Here is a 22,451-nt window from a genome sequence, read left to right on the forward strand (position 1 = left end):
AAGACAGAATTATTTTTGTTATATCCATTTCTGCTTCTTTACTTCCATACTTTATTCTATATTTTCCCAACAATCTCAACTAATCATTCTTAACATAACAAAATCTGTAGCTCAAATGCATGACCAAATTTTGCCATACAATTTGAACACTAACTGTATCAGCCTTGGTATTTCTTCTTCATACGTAATTACTGCTGGTTTTAACTCTGTGAGGAAAGAGGCCTGTTGGCTAGATGTGAGGTCAGGGATGGGACACTCTAGCTTAGCCACAGTGTAGGGCAAATGAAGCTATAGGAGTTTTGGTGTGACACTGACTTCCATGAAGAAGCTTGGACCATGAGCATAACATGTTCAAGTCCAGTACTAGGGCTCCCACAAGAAAAGAAAATGGGCAAAGAAAAGAGGCAAAAAGATGAGGCACTAGGATATCAGGACGGTGCTAAAAGCATGAAGAAGCTCCTTCTTTTTGCTTAGTATGAAAAAGGAAAGGTTAATTGGGTTAATTATATGAATTGGATGGACGACACAGAATGTCACAAAAATAAGCTAAGACATACTTTAACTTTTTTAAGGAAATAATTTTCTTTCAAAGTAACAAAAAAATGAAGAATAAATCTCAGAATATATTTTCTCACTGTAATTAGGTATTTATACAGGAAGTTGAGGTAGACTAAAGAAGTGACAATAAAAAATTATAGCAAAATCTGTTTGCATGATATATCACAAAGAAAAGTTCTCTTTGCTGACAACAACTTTCAATTCTATTTTTAAGACACTGCAGCAAAAATGCAAAAGATCAGAACGAGGTCAACTAAAAGGGTGGCTGAAGTGCGGAAGGATGGGTATTTGACTTGATATTGCCAACTCTCAAATTATTTGGCAAGAAAAGGGAATTAAAAGGGAACCTTCAAAGAGCATTGACGACTAAAGGCTAAAATTTCCCCATCTGCCTGTGCACATGGGACTTGCACATTCCCCATCAGTAGCAGGGCTTATGGAAAAAAATGAAATTACTGAAGCACTGTATGCCTCTGATAACAGTATAGGAGCACACTTCCTTTTCATTTTTATTTTCATTGTAATCATTAAAAATTATGACAGGCACGCAGAAAACTGATCAGTCCCTGTCTCATGATACTGCAACAAAAGGTCACTTTATGAAATTATTGCCTTTTATTTTTAGAACGAATAGAAGGAAATTCTCCCACACACAGCAAGGAACGAGCCTTTGGAATTAATTCCCTGTCAAAAAGTCTTTAAATCTGACACTATAGTCAGAGTTAAAAGTTAATTTGTAGTAACTGTTAATAAAGCTTGTAATTACACAAGGTCAACCAAATCTCAGAGTTTAGGAAACAAAGGATCACTCCCTGGGGTTACTAAGAACAGCCGTTTGTCTACAACGTTGGGTAGATAGTAAGGCACAGTTTAATTGTAGGCAAAATGGGGATAGGAAGCATCCTCTGACCACCAGCTCTAGTACTGCTAAGGGTAGGGCACAAGTAGGAAAACAGGGCAGCAAGAATTACCTTTTGCTGATATGTTTCCTCCTAAGTTCAGTGTGTGTGCGCGTGTGTGTGTGTGTGTGTATACATGCATGCATATACATGGGGAGTATTCGTACATACGTGTATACACACACACACACACACACACACACACACACACACACACGTGCGCACGCACGACACTCCAAACAAAACAGCTGGGGAAAGTCCTGCCTCGCAGCTTCACTCAAAGGGTTTCCGACCCCAACCCACCACTGTTGAAGGCAAAACAAACAAAACAACCACGTGGAGCAGCACAGAAAGGAAGCTGACTTTGATGGCTCAGTACAGACTGGAAGATGATTTTGAGGAGCTGGGAGCTTCCAGGCTCAACTGAAACAACATAAATGGTGGAAAACCTAACTAAGGGAAAAAATGAAAACCCTGTTTCGCCTCATGGTCTTCTCCTCACTCCCTCCGTGTGGGACACTAGTCTTTTGTTCCCGTCTATGCACACTCTCATATCTGTGACGGTATTTATGCAACTTGGAAAATACAGATGCTGAATGTTCTGATTTTCTTTCTCCAGTCCATCCTGAGATACATACACGCTCACAAATAAATATATGTGTGTAAATTAAATAAGCTTCAAATGGCCCATGGAAATAAACAGCACTACTTCAGGAATGACATTAGATATTACCATTTCACTAATGCAGAGAAAAAGTCAAAGTCTACATTAATGCATACACATGCATCGTAAAAATAAAACTCTGTACTACATGTCTCTGGTATAAAAAGCGAGGGATTAAACAGTAGATAATAACTGATAGCTCTGTACAGTGTACAGTTTCTGCAAAGATAAATGCATTCATTTCACGCAAGGAGCTAAGAGTACAAAACTGCTAATTTAACTCAGTTAATTTGCATTTCGGTTATGAGACAGACTCATTGTTTTGGTTGATAACATCAACCTATTCCCAGCGTAGGGGGAAGGGACTGGAGAGCAGCTTAATCTGCGCTCAGGGTGACACCGCCCTGCTGGTTACTAATTAAATCGACACACTCTACAAACAAGTCATTGTGTGAAACACCAAATGCATTTAGCAAGTGTAGTACACCAGTCACCTTAATACAGAGGAACTGGCTTCTCAGAACACCAGCGTGTAACGAGAGAACTTGCCGGACAAGCAGATTATCCTGTCACTTTCCTGCGCTTGGGTAACGGATGAAGCGCAGCAGATTTCCAAACCTTCCAGACACAAAAAGTAGCAACTTGCTGCGCGGGACTGCAGTATCCTAAAACAAATATGAGGGAAATACACACCCTGTGCCAAATTTTCTCATCAATTACGTGAAAAGGAAAACATACACTTATAACTCCTACCAGTACACACATAAACCACAGCTGACGTTTATATATTAATCACACATAAGATTCCAGGTTTATTTGCATAAAACACTCTCAATCCATTAATGCATATATTGGAAAAGTGTCAGGCTTTTATACAAAATTGAAAGAAATCAATAACGTATCTATGTGTTTTATCAGATTTTTTTACTGGCATTCATATAGTGCAATTTAGTAAATGACGAGGTGATAGGCACCTATCACCTTCCTATCATCTTGCCCAGCAACATTTGTCTATAATGACTCCCTTATCGTTCTCTGGTCTTCATTCCAAAAAATACATTTTCCCAACTTCCAATACTCTCATAATTTTAATGAGCGTCCTTCTTCTCAAGAAATGCAATATCAGTGATCTTGCAGTACTTATTTTAATTCAACGAACACTTGCCATCTTTTAACATTTGGGAAAAATGTTATTTACTGTGTTTTAAAAGTTTGAAATATAGCTTCTAATGACAGTCATTTGAAATGAGGGCAAGTCTAAATTGATAAACCTTGATTTGTACGTAGCTGGAGATGCAGCTGCTAGTCAGAAATCATATAAAAAGCCACTTTTTCCTGTGCTTTCATATTCCAGACTTTATACATGTTTTCCAGCATCCTTTTAGCCTTTCGTCCTTGCAGACAGCAGCCACGTCTTGCTCAAGCTCATTATCAAAAACAACACAAAAAAACCTACATCCAACTTCCCCCTATTTTTCAGTTCACGTCTACCTCCTACACTTCATTATGTGCCCCAGTCTCATTATCTTACCTTGTTCTGCACTGAACTGGATTACTTACTTTTTCACACACAGTCTACACTAATTATTCTAGATTGGGAAATCAATGTTTTCTCCACCTTTCCTATTCTAATTGAAAAGTCTTCAGAAGCATGTGCAAACAGGAGCCTTCTACTGACCCTCACGTCACCTCAGTTGTTTCCTCCGCTAATCCTGCACTGCTATAATTTACCTAAACCATCTGCTTTCAGTATGTAAGCCGGTTTTTCCGGCAGCAGTTTTCTTTTCAATGACTTTACACATCCATCTTTGTGGTGGCATATCAAGACAAGTTGCCCTTGAATTCTTGATAAAGTGTATCAGTGCTGCATTAGCTCACTCAGAAATTCAAGAATTCATGAAGATTCATTTGATGGTTCTCTTTTCATAGGTTCATGCTCCCAAGCCCTTCTAAATTATGCATTGCAAACTAGGCCAGAGTGATATTTCATTCCAGTGTTTCCCAAATGAAAACACACAAAAAGCCATGTAAGATTGAGGGGGGAGGGTGTTGGTTTGGGGGCTTTCTTGGGCATTGCAGCTCTACCAAATAAATAACATGGTGTCAACTTACATGAAAGAATATCCCGCTCTCCTGTTTGGTTTTTGTGTTGTTTTTTTTTTTTATTATTTTCAGAAGACAGCAGCTGACAAGATTCCTGCAAAGCCTGGCAATCACATCTCCCATCCTTGCCATAGTTCTCTTGTACCAGAAATTTGGAGATGCTGCAAGGTTCAGTCATTTTCTGTGAGATACTCACTGTTTGTAGCCTCAAGAAAAGGGTGACGGTGAGAGATCTCAAAAGACAAGATGTATGTTTGGGGCTTATTATGGCTGTTGTGAGTAACATGATTAATTGTGCAAAGAAGGCAAGAGAAAGAAGGAACTGAAGGGGTCTCACCTGTGTTGAACATGTCATAGTTTTCAGGATTGCCTAAAGAAAAAGGCAAAGGCAACCTTTCCTTACTGCTGGGGGCGTGGGGTGTGACACAGATCTGGGTAGGTAAATGTTCCCGTAAGAGGAAATACAGCATACACGTATGTCGTGCTCCACCAGACCTAACACCAAGGGCACACTGAAAATCATTGCAAACAAGCCGTTCAACTCACTAAGCTGCCAAAGCCACATCTTTCCTTGTAGACTTCCCTTTCCCCAGCTTCAAGAGAGACAGCAATACACATTTTCTAGCAGACTGACAGCTGGCTGACCTTCATGCTAGGTTGAGAGAAGTGTCCCAGTTAGGACAGACAGACATTACACAATACTAAGATAGTTCTTTCATATCCCAGGCTACTGTTCTAATCACTAGACCAGGAACCTCCATCTTGTTCTTATTGCACACACCTTCAGTAAAAATTTTTGAGCACACACCCCCAATACCTGTATATTTGTTTATAAATTATATACATGTACTACTGTACTAATACATTATGTACGGTATAAAATATACACAAAAATAGAAATTAAAAAGGGCGAGATAAAGATGAAAGAAATAATATTTTAAAATAATTTAAATTTTATTTATCAATGGTACAAAAACCTTTTTGCTCTGTTTTTATTAACACTAATATTTTTAATGAGAACAATGTGACTGAATAAGCTCCATTATTTTTTAAATTATTGGCTTAACACTTTATGACACAGTGATTCAAAGGTCTGGTTCTAAGTTCAATTTACTTCAATACTTGGTTTTCATGTCTGTCATAGCTGGAAAAGATAGCTCACAATGGTATATAGATCCAAAAACAAGAAGTGCATTGCTGGTGGCACTTACTAAATCACAATACTGATTTTTCACCCCACCTACCAATTAAGCAAAGGTTTTTATTGAAATTTGGCTAGGAAATTCCCATCTTCCCTGATGTCAACCGCTTGCTCTTGCAAACTAATGAGAAGGCGCTGCATTTTATTTTTAACAAATGGGTGCAAAACCCACTGAAATGCTTTATTTGGAACAGTTTTAAAAACAGGTTAGGAAATTTTGTTTCAAAGCTTTTTCAGTGCACAGATAAGCGAGTTTTTACAGGTGACATGAATAATTTTTGGCTGGGAGGCTGAGACAAAGACTGAGAGGCCTGGGTTTGTTCAGCCTGGCGAAGAGGAGAATGAGGGGTGGATTTCATCAATACCTATAAATATCTAAAGGGTGGGTGTCAAGATGACAGGACCAGACTCTTTTCAGTGGTGCCCAAAGACAGGACAAGGGGCAACGGGCACAAGTTGGAACACAGGAAGTTCCACCTCAATATGAGAAAAAAACTCCTTCCCTGTGAGGGTGCCAGAGCAGTGGCACAGGCTGCCCAGGGAGGTTGTGGAGTCTCCTTCCCTGGAGACATTCAAACCCCACCTGGACGCGTTCCTATGCCCCCTGGTCTAGGTATTCCTGCTCAAGCAGGGGGGCTGGATGAGATGATCTCCAGAGGTCCCTTCCAACCCCTACCATTCTGTGATTCTGTGAAGCTCTAAGGTCTTCTCCCTTACTGCCAACTGATTATTCTCAAGTGTATCACAGAAATGCCTGTTACTCATTACACAGAACATGACCCTGTACTTTGTACACCTACATTTCAACGCAGTCATTTTGCTAAAGTCTTCAAAGATGCCCTATTCTTCCTGCATGACGTTCTAATCCTCACCCAAATTGACAAGGCGTCGCAGCTTTGTCATCAGCGTATTGCATTATCGTACTCCTAAGTATTTTTCCTCCCAAGGTTAACACTGAAAACTCTAAATAAAATTGCATTGTAGGAGCAATCCTAAAGAAACCCCAGTAACTCCCAGGCCCATAGTTTCTCTCTTAATAACTAGGCTGTTGTCTTGTTGTTGCCAAGTTCTTGACTACAAGGCAGATTTTCACTTCTCTTGTTCAGCCAACAGATTTCCTCGCATTCCCTAGCTGCTCCGTGAGAGCGACCCAGAGGGTAACTGTGTCACTGATTGCAGCAGAGGCCACCTGGAGTAAAGAATAAATCTCACCTTCTACAAATATCCCACTGCCAAAGTGGTGGAACTTTCCCAGACCATCTTCTTCATAGCACAAATCTATGTTTACTGAAGATCTAATGCTAGATGTTGATTTTCATTAACTTCTCATTCCTTCATCCTCTTTCCCTGGGAATCAAGAGAATTGGAGTGGAGCTGGTCCAAAATTCCCCATCTTTGTGCATGCAGTCCACCTCTTGGCAGATTTGTCCTTACCTGCTCCAGCCAAAACCAGGGGTGTTATTTTTCCCAACAGGTCTAACTCTTTACCTCCAGGAATTTTTATTTTCTGGAAACACTCTGATGCTAAGGACTCCAAATTATACAGATCTGCTGGTTTCTAGCACTGGTGTATGTTATAAGTCACCCCCTCAATCCCAAATTCTTTCCAAAATAAAAATCCAGATACTTTCTGCCAGCACCTGGAGGTCAGGGAATGTGTGTGTGTATTCTTTAGAACCATGCCTCCTCTTAGACTGATTCCTTATTCCCAGCTGTGAAATGTGCTACAGAATAGCCAGGCTCCCAACTCATAGTCCAGGCTAGCAACCTCTAATATTTACTTAACTAATTTTTACTGGCAACTGAATCTCGTGATTACTGTTCATGGTCTCTTTTCCCCTCTTTAATAAGCTAAAACTTTTAAGCTCTGTCTTCTTGTAAATATGCTATATTCTATATCATCTGAAATTAGCATTGAGTAGTGTTACTGTTAGCCAGTTCCTACAGTCTATGATGTTTCTGCTAGCAAACAGTACCTTTCTTGGTGAGGTCTTTGCCATAAAGATTCAGTTCTCCCACTGTTGTCCACAGTGTCCTGGTGATTTCTAGACATCCAATAAGCATTTACAGGCTCTTCAGAAAAAAATCACTGTCTTTTCTCTGAAGAAAGGTTTTACTTTCCATGACTAATTCCTGTGTTAAAAGAGTTTGATTCATCCCATGATTTAGCATTCTTTGTACTGTGAACTGCAGATTCCATTTCACTGGTTATTTCTTTTGTCAATGGAAATTTCCAATGCTTTCTCATTACTCTCACCCTGAGGCTATCTCATTACTCTCATGATAGCACTCAAAGACAAAATGCTTTCCAGAGCTGCTGTATCCAGCTAGGCTCCTGTTCTTATCTCTCCTTGGGCCACCTTTAGTGCTGCATCACCAGCTAGCTTCATCCCTTTTCCCTAGTCTTAAAGGAGAAAGACTAATATTTCTGCAGTTTCCCCCGACTGTTGCCATCTGGTGTTCAGCAACTCATTAAGAGCTTTCACCTAGATCAGTTCTATCTTAGCTCAGTCACCAATGATGAAAGGCTGTAAGCCAGTAGTACACACGATCTGAAGGTCCCTCCTACGCTCATCGCACCTCCACCAGCCTCTGCAGACGGCAAGTGAAGAAAATCTTCAAATAGACGCCCACAGCTTTCATATAAAAGACTTTTTAAAGTTTCTTACAACTACCAGATATTGATAACTGCCTCCAGAAAGATAGAAGGATCATTTTTCTTTTAGGCCACATTTTCCTTTATGCTTTCAACTGTTACCCACTATCCCCTCCCAACCTCTAACTGCTCTTCATTCTCTCCCCTTTACCTCTTCCTCTTAAATATTGAGGAAGTCGTACTGGACAGGACTGAGTGGGAGGGCAGAAGTACTTTCTTTGAGGAAGCAGTTGTGTATTCTGCTTTAATTGTTTCTAAAACTTTGAAAGATAAAGATCTTTCATTAAATTCTAAAGCTAATGACATTTTGCTTGCTAAAAGAGTCCAATGCAGCTGCAAAGAATAAGGACAAAATAACCATGCAACTGCTCTCTGATTACCTGACTTCAGACGCATTCCATACCGAGTGTATGGGGAAGGGGAAAAGAGAGTTACAGCCCCACATAACTTCCTTTCTACTCCCACCAGTAAACCTGTTCCTACAATTTTCTTCCAGTAAAACCATATCTGATTTTGGAAAAGGGATTTTACATTAAAATGAAAGTAGGCATCCTATAGAGAATATAAAACAGCCTATCAAAAAAGTTGGGACTAAACCAGGAAAGGATGAAGTAACTAAGAAATTCCATAGGTGAAGACGCAGTCAAATTTAAAACATTCGACTAATACTAGAACTGGAGTCAAATTTGAATTCACTCAGGTTTTATTTTGTCAGCCAAAATGCAGCAGTGCTGGTACAAGCCTTTTAAATAAGTGTTTCCAAAAGACCCATACAAAAATAGAATGTTATCAGGCGTCACCAGCTGAACGGCATCAGGGCGGTTCATGGCACTTGGAGAGATGACATTCAAGCATACTCAGAAAAAAAATCAGAGGATGATTTTCTGCCATCAGCAATAGCCTAGCACTACACCTGAGGTGCTGGGCTTTTGGGTGAGAGCTATGAAATGTTACACCGGACTTACTTTACTCTGTGTTCTATGAGAGAGTGGAACTGTTCAGATGGCTGAGTTTGAACCTGCACAATCTTATTCTGTTTAATGGCATATCCTGTGCAGTTTCTTCTGTGTTCTTTCCTTTATGCAGCATGTAATTACCTTTTTGTAGGATCATTAAGTTTCAATACAAAGAAAGCTAAATTTCCACAATAGCTTAATTCTGCTGATTGCTTGATTTGCAATGAAAATCCCAATAGTTCTACAGCACTGTGATGAGTGAGAAGATTTAGAAATAAAATCAACAATATACAACCTACAAATTTAAATGATTTCTTATCACACCAAGGTGAGGATGTCTGCCCTCTAAGAGAAGCTCGTATTCCTCTGGAGTCACAAGAATAGAGACACAGCTGCACTGCTCCCACATAAATGCGATTTCTGCTTAGCACCCAGTTTGTTGTGTGATACAAACTGCCTCCATCCATGTGTTGAATACACAACTTCACCAGATTCCCCAACACACGGCCTGTAAGGCATGGGATACCTCAAGCACAAGCTGAAGAAGCGGAAGTCACTCTCTACCCTTGCAGGGCCTTAAATACTACTTTTCTAGTATCTTGGATCCTTGTAATGAGATGCAGACTACAAAACCCTCCTTTCACCCCACCTCTTCCCTAGTCAGCTGCACACTCCACATGCTCTATTATTTGCTCTCATTGTGGTGGCCTAGAAGGCCCAGCACCTCCTGGGAACACTATCATTGCACCAAAATCCTTCTCAATGTCTTTTGCAACAATTTGAGGGCCAAAGAAAATGAGGACAAAGGAAGACAGAAGTTTCTAGACAACATGGGCTTCCTAAAGAACACAATGGCTTGAAGGAGTACGCCACAGACCTACACGTTGAGCAGTATGCCAGACTACAAAAAGACAGAGCAGGAACAGTCACAGTTGATAAAGATAAGAGAAAGCTATGTGGCTTATAAAAAAAAAATAATTTCAAGTCCCAAGCTGGAACCCCAGCCCAGGGCTTGATTATACTTTTCACATTTTACCAGCATGAATGTTGTGGCTAAAATGTTTATGCAGTATTTCTTGATACTTTTTCTCTGCCTTCTACCAAAAATTATTGTAAGTGTAGCCTAGCTCTCAGTGAGAAATTGGCCCTGAAGTTACTTGATAGGCTCTAAAACTACATCCAATCAACCTACCTATAAAATACAGCATGAATGAAATTTTGTTTTCAATTTCAGTCCAATGAAGTTGGCACTCATGAATTCAAATAAATTAATGGAGTCCAACACTTCTAAAGCTAACTCCAAAAATCACAGAAACATTTAGAGATGCTTTTTACTGTTATGCAAAAACAAATCCTACACTAAACCTTCCCCCCTCCAAATCTCTCTGTATGAAATAGTGAGAGGTGTGTACTGTGATGCTATAAGTTCTGCAAAAAATTTTCCCTGAACTGAGGAAATATACCTTAATATATATTACGGTTTTCTCTTCAAATGATAAATCATATATCAGTCTTCCTGAAAATATCCGGTATTAGAATCATAGAATATCTTGAGTTGGAAGGGACCCATAAGGATCATTGAGTCGAATTGCCTGCTCCTTTCAGGACTACCTAAAACTAAACCATATGACTAAGAACATCATCCAGACTCTTCTTGAATTCTGACAGGCTTGGTGCTGTGACCACTGCCCTGGGGAGCCCATTCCAGTGACTGACCACCCGCTCGGTGAAGAACCTTTTCCTAACATTCAGTCTGAACTTTCCCTGATGCAGCTTCATTCAATTTCCTTGTGTCCTATCCCTGGTCACCAGAGAGAGGAGATCAGCACCTCCCCCTCCACTGCCCCCTTGGGGAAGCTGTAGACTGCAGTGAGCTCACCCCTCAGCCATCTCTTCTCCAAGCTGGACAAACCAAGTGCCCTCAGCCGCTCCTCTAAGTCTGGCCCTTGAGGTCTTTCACCACCTTGGTTGCCCACCTCTGGACATATTCTAATAGTTTGATGTCCTTCTTGTATTGAGGCATCCAGCACTGCACACAGTACTTGAGGTAGGGACGCACCAATGCAGTGCAGAGAGGAACAATCACCTCCCTCTGTTAGATTTTACCTTGCTTCCAAATTTAACCACAACTGTATTTCTCTTAGAATATTCAGCCTGCATGACAGTAGATGCTATTCAATAGAGCACACAGTGTGAAATACACAAAGGCATTCACTTCTGAGTTCATTACACAGGTCTTGTGGATGAACCACTGGGCTATGATCAACAGATCCAAGGTCTCTCTGTGCATCCTTTCTGATACTGAGTAATTTTAAAAAATACTTCACACTTTTCTTCAACTTCCCTTTCCACCTTTTGCTTGATTTGTCCATCTAGACAAGAATCTCTCAGCAATAAGATGACTAATCATATATTGCTTTGCAAAAGGACATCTGAATAAAAGCTGTTTAGTTAAATATACCTGTCCCTTGCACATAGTCCAGATTCTACTGCTGTGTTCTACCTGGACATAGTGAGGATACTGGGCACTATGAGACTGACAAGTAGCAAGAAGGAAATAGGGAAACCGGATGTCTCCAAGAACGTCTACCAGAAGCTGGCTTGTGCCTGGTAGTTAGGCACGAATGAACACAACAGTTAGGCTGTAAAATTAATACATTTATGAACGGCACTCCATCCAACAAAAATTAGAGGAGCTTACAGCTACAGGCTGGGATGCTGGAGCTGGAAGGTTGAGAGCCACCATTAAGGTGCTTGCTTGCCCACATCTCCAATACAGGATCCTGAAGCCAGAAAGCACATGGAGAAGGCAGCTCACCTATGGATTGCTTGAGAAGCTGCTGCCAAATAAAGGAATGGATGAACTCCACAGAGTAGCATATGAGTGGCTGGTTTACAAAGGACTTAGTGAGACAGCTGCATACACTCGTATTTGCTGTCAGCATTTTGGAAATATAAAGATGATGTTTGATTATCTGTTATACTGTCAGGTTCAGGAATGAGCTCAGAATTGTCCGTTACATCACATGACTGAGTTGGATCCCCTGATCCATGGGCTGGAGCACCTTTCCTATGAGGACGAGATGAGAGAGTTGGGGTTGTTCGGCCTGAAGAAGAGAAGGCTGTGGGAAGACCTAATTGTGGTGTTCCAGTACTTAAAGGGGGACTACAGGAAAGATGGGGGCAACCTCTTTAGCATCACCTACTGTGACAGAACAAGGGGTAATGGTTTTAAACTAAAGGAGGGTAGATTCAGACTGGATATAGTAAAAAATTTTTTCCTTATGAGGGTGGTGAGGCTCTGGCCCAGGTTGCCCAGAGAGGTGGTAGATGCCTCATCCCCAGAAACATTCAAAGTCAGGCTGGACGGGGCTCTGAGCAACCTGATCTAGTTGAAGCTGTCCCTGCTCACTGCAAGGGGGTTGGACTAGATGACCGCTAAAGGTCCCTTCCAACCCAAAGCATTCTATGGTTCTATAACTCTCCTTGGTTACAAAGAGTACAGATGTAGTCTTTCAACTGAGACTCCAATTCACTACCTGGAGACCTGTCACATTCTATGTGGTTCTCTATATTCACCCCATTTGATTTTTAATATTCCACTAGTGCTATGTCATTCTCATATCACAAAGAATTTTGCAGAGGATAGTGAAACTTAGATGACATCAGAACCATTGAGTAATATTTTTAAATGCCCATATACACTGGACAGCATTATACTGTTCAAATACACTAACACTGCTCATCTGCTGGTGGCAACCATAAATCTAATGAATAATTCAAGGATAACTCCCTTTTGCAGACAGCTGAGCACAGATTTTCCTAAGTTCTTAAAAAGAATAGAGGGAGGAAAAATATTCAGTCTCAATTTTTTTAAACAGTTGTATTTTTAACCTTCTATGCCAGAATTGCTATTTATGCCTCAATTCTATGTTCCAAAAAGCACATAAAGAAACATTTAAGTGATTGGCGGACAGTAGCTACATTTGCTTTTCCTAGTAAGGTTAGTAAAAAGCGCATATTGCGTGTATTTCTAACCCCAATTTTCCTTTATCTACATGTAAAAATTCTTGAGGATGTAGAACTGCTCTCTGCCATTCTAATTAATTAACTGCCATGTTTATTACAGTAATGCCTTCAGGTCAATCAAATAATAAATCTCCACTGTGCAAAGTGCTGTATAAACACTAGCATACTATCTCTGCTTTCCTAGTTTCATTTGACGAGATCTGCATTACAGATGGTGAAAACATTACGTTCATGTTGCCCACTAAAAGATGCCTCCTGATGATGGTAGATAAAGTGAACTACACTATAAAAACACATTCTCAGCTGCTTTCTCTCTCTGCTGCTCTCAGCTTTAGGTCTGTCAACACCAACACATTCTGTGACAATTTGAGAGCGGGGAGGAGGGAAAAGAACCAACCCCAAAACCAAACCAAAAATACATTAAAAAAGAAAACTCATAACTATCAACCTGTTATGTGTGACACCAAGAGTACAGCTCAGTGATGAATTATCTGTGACATGCTCTGAAATTAAAGTGTAACAGCAAACCATAAAGAAACCTGTAGTTCATAACACAATCATAGTTATCTTGAGAAAAGGAACTAAACATAGGAGCTCGATATGACAGTGAGCCTTTTAATGAGTACCTGAACATCACGTTTCAAAAATGGAGACATTGACAGTGGGTCAGGATCCAACTAAATATATCATGGAATTGCAGAGACATGACTCAGGATTTGACCAGTTATATTTTTTCCATTTAATTTCCAGATGCTGTGGGGTGGGGGAACAGAGGGGAGGAGGTGGTCAGCTGAACAGCTTGACCTCCTTTGCCTTTTTAATGAGCCAGTGCTGATTCTTAGAGCAGAGAATTCATAATAATAAATAATGGTGTTGGGCTGAAGAAAAATGAAGAGGAAAAAGAAAAAGCTAGGTTCTACAAAGTGAAGAACCTACGTACCCTGAGTAGATCAGGTTAATTTACTAAACTGCAACAGTATTAATGTTTAGTTAAATTAAATGTTATTTAGTATTAATATATATCAGATGGTTGTTTGAATAGTACACAAATAAAGTGAAGGTTAACCACTCCTATGTATCGAGTAAAAGTGTTTGAAGCTAGAAAGTGTATATTGTGGAGGAACAATTAGACTGCAAGCGGTGGGTACTGGTTTAAAGTTACAGCCATTTGAAGTGATACAGAGTGGACAAAATGCTTCCCTCCAGCTAACAAAGCATGAACAGTATCCAAGCCAGGGTGCTTGGACAGGCTGTAGCTCAGGTAGCATTTTCAATAGGACACAGCACTTTGGATATTAAGTTACAAATATGATCTAGTGTTTCCACTCAATATAAAAACTAGTACAGGAAATTAATGCAAAATACAAAGTTGCAGTGTGCCTAGAGATGATGGAACAGGAACATACCCCAGCCTGACAGAATTGCAGTCAGCGTGTCCTGTCCCGAGCCCTCAGAAGGCAGTGAGGCAAGACAAAGCTGATACTTCTAGTAAATCTGCTTGCTTTTCATACCCTCTTGGAGGTTTCATATGGGCACAAATGCATACGAGCCTATGCATCTTTGCTCTTAAATGAAAGGCACTTCAGCACTCTCAGCCTGCTACAGGAGCCTCCTTCATACAGCATCCACAGAAACATTGCCCTGTCCCAAGGGGAAAACCCCAAGCACTAATACGGTCAGGCAAACGATCGATGAATCTGACCTTTACTACCTGATTTGCATTACGGCAACCAGACCCCCATGGATTACCTTTGATCTCCACATTTCCTCATGTGCTAGCAGCTGCCTCAGGGGCAAGTTCTTCATTGGCTGCCTGTTTAGTAGGAATGGGATATATTTCCTGGCTGTACTGTCCAATGCCCCCTGCCCTGCCTTGCTGACAGCTACAAAATGGAGAAGACATAAATAGATCCCTGGGAACTTATACCACTGGGTAAAATGGGATGGAAGGAAATAGCTTCAAGTATTTCATTCTGCATTTATTCCAAAACCAGTGCCTACAGTTCCAATACTCTTCCAACAAGACATAACAGCAGATCATCACATTACAAACAGCTACAGCCCCTCCTAGCCCTCAGTGAAAGACATTTCAGCTAACAAGCTTTACTTTTGTCTTTGCAAACTACCAGAGGACAGAAATAGTGAGTTACCACAGCTAAGTGGATGAATGACAAGCCACTGTCTTGTCTGAGCCAGAGAAACATGGAGACCATCAAAAGTGGGAAAAAATCAGAAACTGGGTGTGCTTAAGTCTTCAATAATAGCCTTCTGGAATCCACATACACCTTGTATTCCTTTTTTTCTATTTTCCCTTCAGGAAACATTTTGAAGTCCTCACTGAGCAAACCTTCACTGGCATCTGTGACAGTTTTCCAGGGATCAGAATTTGCGCAGGTCTCAGTTACAGGACCATGCTGTTACCTTTTAGCTCACATCTTTAAAACAGATAATATGGCATTGTCCATACCGTAAAGTCAATCCAGAAGAAATATTTATCTAAAAGAAAGTAATTAATTATGGTACATTAACTGTTATTTTGTCTTCCAGCTAAAAACTGTGGTATAACAGAAGATGCCTGTAACTCATATTAGCATTATCCAGACTCATGCTACACATTAGCCATGGCCCATGAAACTCCAACCTCAAGGCAAAGTAATTCCTAATATCAAATGCTCACACAAAGACAGTTCAGAGTTGTGAAAAATACTTCCCTTCAACCTCAATTTCCATCTTCACTTTGTCAAATGTTATTAAAGATGGCATTAATGTATGGTTAAAAAACTATTGCTCACATAACTATTTCCCTTTCTCTGCTACAATACTCTATTTATTATTCCCACTCCAGAAGGAAGAGCAGAAAGTTATTTTTTATACAGTCAAGGAAATACTGCCTTTAAAAGTGCTGATCGCATAAAATGTGGGCAAATTTATCAGAAGTTAGTGCAAATAATATAGACAATTCAAACACCACCTGCAAAAATCCATATGGACATACCCCTGCTTACTGAAAATTTAATGTATCAGATGACCTATTTATCCCTAGTTATCAGAAGATAATTAGAACCTTCAGAAGAAGACAGCTTGTAATAAACAGGGACTAAGTCAAACAATATTCAAATGACAGGGCATCAAAAATAATTTTAGATAGAACCCTGGGTAGAAATATCTAATGCGTCTTTATTTGATTGGGCTTCTTGCAAAAGCAGGCAGGGGAAATTTTAGAAGTGCCTCTAGAACTGTTCCTATTGACAGGATTCAGCAGTTCTGAAAGTTGCCCACATTACAAGAGTTACCCACAATACGAGAGTTTTTAGAGATGAGCATCTCTGTTCTGATTTGTTTATCAGTTTAGGAGTACACACAGAACCCAAGGGATACACAGGCTTCCAAAGTATATACATGGAACAGACCAAGGTAATACAAGAGACAAAATTTTACCTTCTCGAAATTTTATCCTATATTTGCCAAGAGTAGTGACAATGTTTAGAATGGGATACTCCTACCAAACGTATCTGACAACTGCGGTCAGGTAAGCAATGCTATTATAAGCACGAAGAACAGAAAATCAGATTTATACATGTTGCCTTGTACATGTACTGCACCTAATTATGCTTGTAATAGAAAAGCTGAGAAAACGGACATTCCAAGTAGGGCCAAGGCTGTGTCTCTGCTATTAAATCAGGTGGACCTGGGAAAACTCTAGGCACTGAAGCCAGCTGGCACCAAAGAGACCTTGCTTAGTCCGGTAAAGCCTCTTAGCCTCTGTGATGTGACAGCTGGACACAAACTGGTCCCGGGGACTTTCCAGCTTCAAAACCATGCCGGGCAAATGTCTGGAAGGAACCTAGATGGCACAAGCCAAAGTCATGCCAGAGGACATTCCAACAGTTTCCTAGTACAGACGATTGTGGTCCAGCACCCAGGAAGATTCCTGGACACCTCCTTCTGGGTTTCTAGAGCGGGTGTAGCCTCAGGGGCCATCAGAATCCTGAGAGATTGGCAGAGAAGATCTTCTACAGATCAAGGTTAAAAGTAAAGTTACAGATTGGAAGAAGCAACATCAGGATAGAGTAAAAGTAATTCCAGGTTCCAAACAAAGGCTTTGGTGAAGCCATTTACAGAAGGCCAGACAGTAGCCACAGTTCTTTGTTCAGATACATGGCATTATATTATAATTATCATAGTCAGTAACTCAAACTCATACTAGTATCACTCACTATGCTGAAGAAAATCAGAAGATTATCCCCTCTAGTTCTGAAGATTATTTGCTTGTAGTGCCACACTAACTGAATGCAACACACTCATATATTCCACAAAGTAAAACTCAATGCAGTGGCTTTGAGGTATGAGACTCCAAACACAGTGAGCCTTAGGTTATTAAAAAAAAACAAAACACAAACACAAAGCAACAACCAAAAACTCTTTGCTTCATTGAAGTTGCCATGGCAATTCAAAAGCTCCAAAGCAACACATGTTTATGAGGAACACAACATTTCTGGGCAAGAATCTCTCCAGAATTTCTTTCTAATTTGGTGTGCTGCAACTAGAGCCTATACAGGAAAACCTTCAGGGGTTACCTGTTCTAATTTCAAATACAGGTTGAAACTTAGGAACTCAGAACTGAGATGAAGGGAAGGAAGGTATCACTAATTCTAAACTGAACAAAAAATTCTATTTTTCATTTATTTTCTAATTTAGTAGAGGATATTTTTACCCTGTTTTTTTATAAAATGAACCATATATGCTAGACAGGAGAACATCTGTGTATTTCAGAAAGGGCTCACATGTGACCTAGAAAACCTGACCCAATAGCTCTAAGGTGTGAACTATCACATTAATCTATGTGGGTGGTACTTCACCTGCTGATTATGCTTCAGCATTAGCAATTAAGCACCAAAACATTCCTTAGAAAACAACTACACTATGAAATCTACCTAAAGAGGCTAGTGAAATAATCTTCTGGGAGAAAGCAGACATTGATCTGACTTTTCTCTGGAGGAGGAGACATTTGGACTCAAATCCTCGAAAGCCCAAGAGGGCTCTAATCAGCATCACACTGTTTAAAAGCCACGCTTCCCGTCACTGCCCTAGTGCAGGTATAAGGATCCAGAACAGTGTTCCCAGATCGACCTTCAAGCAGAGACAGATATTTCCCTACAAGATGATCTTAGCTAATTATTTTCAAGGACAAAATTTAGGCTATACTCTTTTCTTTAGTAATTCCTACTGTCTAGCTAGACAGCTTCCCACACAAAACACTTCTGGGACTAGGACCTGGAGGGCAACAGATTGAGCATGAGCCAACACTGTGCCCTTGCTGCAAGGAGGGCCACAGATTTCTTGGACTGCATCACCAGCAGGTCTAGGCACTGGTGAGAGCCCAACACTGGTGAGGCACCAGTTGCAGGCTCCCCAGTAAAAGGAAGGCACAGACATACTGGAGTGAGTCCTGCAAAGGGGCTGATGAAGGGACTGAAGCGTCTGTGGTACAAGCCTCTGGAGAGCCTGCGGTAGCTGGGACTCTTCAGCCTTGAGAAGAGATGGCTCAGGTGGGTCTTACCAATATGTGTAAACACCTGATGAGGCGAGTAAAGAAGATGGAGCCAGACTCTTCTCAGCGGGGCTCAGTGAAAGGACAAAAGACAATGGGCACAAAATGAAACACAGGAAATGCTCTTTAAACCTAACAAAAACCTTTTTCTTTCTGTGCAGGTTGCCCAGTGAGTTTGTGGGTTTTCCATCCTTGGAGATATGGTCCTGGGCAAGCTGCTGTGGCTGGCTCTGCTCTCAGCAGGGGCATTGGACTAGACAATCTCCTAAAGTGATTTCATGAAAGCTATCATCAACTATCACAGAATCACAGCATGGTAGAGGTTGGAAGGGACCTCTGGAGATCATTTTGTCCAGCCCCCCTGCTTGAGCAGGCACACCTAGAGTATACAGTCTTTGAAAATATTTTCCCCTTCGTTGTGCCTGTAACATTGGAATACCATTGTAAGTACGCTAAAAATGCTGATCTACTTGCAACGACCTAGTAAGATCATACGAATTTTAAAATCATACAAATGGATTAGAAAACCCTAAGTCAGACAGTGAACCATCTCTGCACTGCTGTTTGAAAGAGCAATATAAGATGACCTGGGAGAAAGAGCTGCATTAGTATCCTGGTGTGAAACTAGAGGCTGTGATCCTAGGAATGGAAGCACAACATGAACAAAGCTGTTCTCTGCAAAGGCTGAATGCCATATCCATTACTATATTGGGTAAAACTCTGCTTCAAAAAGTCAAAGTTGTTTAGATAAATATTAAACTGGCTTTGTTTTGACCATGCCCACAAACACTTCTTCATGAATACTGAGTGTAACTGAGTGAGTACTTGCTTTTAAGAAGGAGTTCTTCATAAGATTGTGAACTCTATCCTTAACAGAAAGTGACAAGGATAAAAGAAAAGAAATTACCTGAATCTCCCATTTGGGACTGAGTGCTTACCAGAGGTATAAGCTCCTGACCACAGGGGAGAGATGGGAGAGACTTGACATTGATGTTTATACTATATTCTCGTTGGAGGACTAAAAATGCTTCATTATACACCTTCTAAAAATCCTGAGCACCAAAACAATGTCCAGAAACAAACAGACACAACATATGCTTTCACTGATATGATTAGTAGCAATATATCGCATTCATACTGCAGTTTCAGACCTTATGGTGTTACATTCTGTTTCCTTTTCAAGCACACAATGCATTGGATTGCTTTACTTACTAGTAGTAGTAGCAGGACAATATCAGGATTATCACACGCACAGGCTACATGCATTGATGTCCAAAAATCCTCATCTTGATGATTTACATTTACTCCTCTGTCAATTAGAATTTCCGCAGCAAATGCATTATCGTAGCGGGCACACTAGAAGAAAGAAGAGCAGATTAGGGATGGTGTTTTACTCAACGTACAACTGAATTTATTGCATACAATTTTTGCTCCATTTAACATTTAAATTGAGCAGATGACACACTATAGTGTTCGTAGGGGACAACAGATGATGCATCTACAGAAATAGTTTTGTGGAGACTACAAGTCCCGTGTGCACGATTTACCGAATCCCTTATTCCCTGTGAAAAAAAGCACCATATGAAATCTGCTGAAATCTACAGTAATGATGAAGCTTCCTTTCTGTCAATATTGTCATTCCAAATCAGTGCACAGGCATCACATCATGAGCAGTGGCTTCTAAGCATACGCACACCCACACGTACAAGAACTGCCGCCTTCCATGCGGTTCGGAGCAATAACACACGCCTCTCCACGCCCACTCCTGTTTCCAGTCCCCTGACTATACTGATTCCCATCGAGTGTCTCTGGCAGATGCACACTCTGCACACTGAGGGTGTGTTGAGGACGGGAGGATGGGGTTGCATGTGTGTGGGTGTTTGTTTTGTTTTGTTTTGATGATGGAGGTCACTGCTTGTGGCAGAGAAGGAGAAACTGGCTTTGCCGTTGTTTTGAGCTTACCCTGTCACATCTATGACGTTTTATGGCTGTGCTTATGGATAATACGTTGAAAGACACTCAGGGCATCTAAATTAAGATCCTAACTCTGGCCTGACACACAGTCTGAGTAACTCTCTGGAGAAGCATCCTCTCTTTTTCCTCACTGGAGAGAGGCTACAGGGAGACTAATTTTCTGTATTAGATACTTAGATGCTTTGAATACAATCCTTAATGTCTATGCCTCTTCCAATACTTAGAGCTGTGCGGTTATTTCCCTGTCCCAAAAAGCACATATATTGACTGAGAGTACAAATATAGGGAAACCTGCAGATAATTTGCAAGTGGGGGTTAAATAATTATGTTGTTATGTCTATACCACATGTGGAACCACACCACGGCATCCAGTTTGCTGATCTGCATTAATTTGGCGTGGAAGCCAGGACACTGGAGGAAAAGGAGAAGAAGGAAAAGTGCTTAACTGGATTCCACTGTGAAGTCAAGACACAGCTGAGATCTTCAACCAAATGTAGGAGCTGCATGTACTACTGTGATCAGAAAAATCAGTAACTCCGAAGATGAAAATTAAACTCTATGAGTCTAAACAGCAATCCTGCTTTAAATGATTTACAAACATACTGACCATTAAATTCTAGAACAGAAATTAGGTTCTGATGCATTTCCTTTAGCTTGTAACTTATCTGACAACTCTAGAAGCAGGCAAAAGTTGTTTTTTTGTTGCATTGGTATCATTCCTTGTATCAGTAGAATAACTTACATTGAGTTATTCAGTGTTCAAATTTTCACACATCAGAGATAAGGCAATTTATAATACAGATCAACATATTCTCATACCAGTCACATTTTCAAGGCATTGTTAAGCATAAAATTTTCTAGGGAGCTTCCCTACGAAACAAATGAGAGATGCCACTGAGCCATTTTGTGCATTAATAATAGACACAGGGCCTTTTGTGATTAGTTACCAGTTTGAACACAGCCTAGATTTGTAGCAGCAATTTAGTTGCTGCTGCCCCTTGATTCTTGGTTAATGAATTTTGTGAGGCGATTGACAGAGATTTCAGTCAAAGTTGCAGGAGAAAACTGGCGCTCATATACTTTGTTACTAGGGCAGGTTGGGTGACTGCCTGCGTGAACTGGTAGGACACGATGTGCTTCCCACTGAGCGGGCAACTCAGGCAAATACTCTCTTTTTTGGTGCTTCTCCCCTCACAGAATCTATTGGGAGTTCAGCAAGTGCCTTTGGAGCTCACATGGCTTCCCTGAGATTCAACCATATTGGGGTACTCTCTACAGAGATACCCACAGAATCTGTATGAAGTGTCACATTTGGGTTTTTTTAGAACTATATCACATTTTGGAAGTTCAAAGAAATGGAAAAAGGAATTATATAATGAATAGGATTTTAAATAAAATGTGAAGATAAATATATTTTCCAGAAGAGGAGGCTGAGGGGAGACCTTATGGCTCTCTACAAATACCTGAAAGGAGGTTGTAGCGAGTGAGTGTTGGTTTCTTCTCCCAAGAGGAAATGGCTTCAAGCTGCATCAGGGGAGGTTTAGATTGGATATTAGGAAAAATTTTTTCACTGCAAGAGTGGTCAAGCATTGGAAGAGGTTGCCCGGAGAGGTGGTGGAGTCACCATCCCTCCAGGTATTTAAAAGATGTGTAGATGAGGCACTTCAGGGCATGGTTTAGGAGATGTGGTAGTGTTGGGTTGATGGTTGGACTTGATGATGCTAGAGGTCTTTCCCAATGATTCTATGAAAAACATTTACCCTACCGCTGGAAAGAATAAACACTGATCAGGCTCCCCTTTGGAGAAGGCAGCTTACATAGAATTATAGTGGTAAAACTAATACCCAGAATGGATCTGAG

At 40.6% G+C, this 22,451-nt stretch overlaps 1 protein-coding gene across 4 annotated transcripts in view; it reads right to left on the reverse strand.

The window, feature by feature from the left end:
- Positions 1-22,451, reverse strand: part of MYO16 (myosin XVI) — a 418,633-nt gene that overhangs the window by 251,988 nt on the left and 144,194 nt on the right. For all 4 annotated transcript variants that reach the window (XM_064440435.1, XM_064440442.1, XM_064440450.1 and 1 more), the window contains exon 4: positions 19,830-19,973. In XM_064440435.1, coding sequence (XP_064296505.1) covers positions 19,830-19,973 — 144 coding nt within the window. The remainder of the gene's footprint in view (positions 1-19,829; positions 19,974-22,451) is intronic.

Source organism: Phalacrocorax carbo, chromosome 1, assembly GCF_963921805.1.
Source record: "Phalacrocorax carbo chromosome 1, bPhaCar2.1, whole genome shotgun sequence".
NCBI lineage: Eukaryota > Metazoa > Chordata > Aves > Suliformes > Phalacrocoracidae > Phalacrocorax > Phalacrocorax carbo.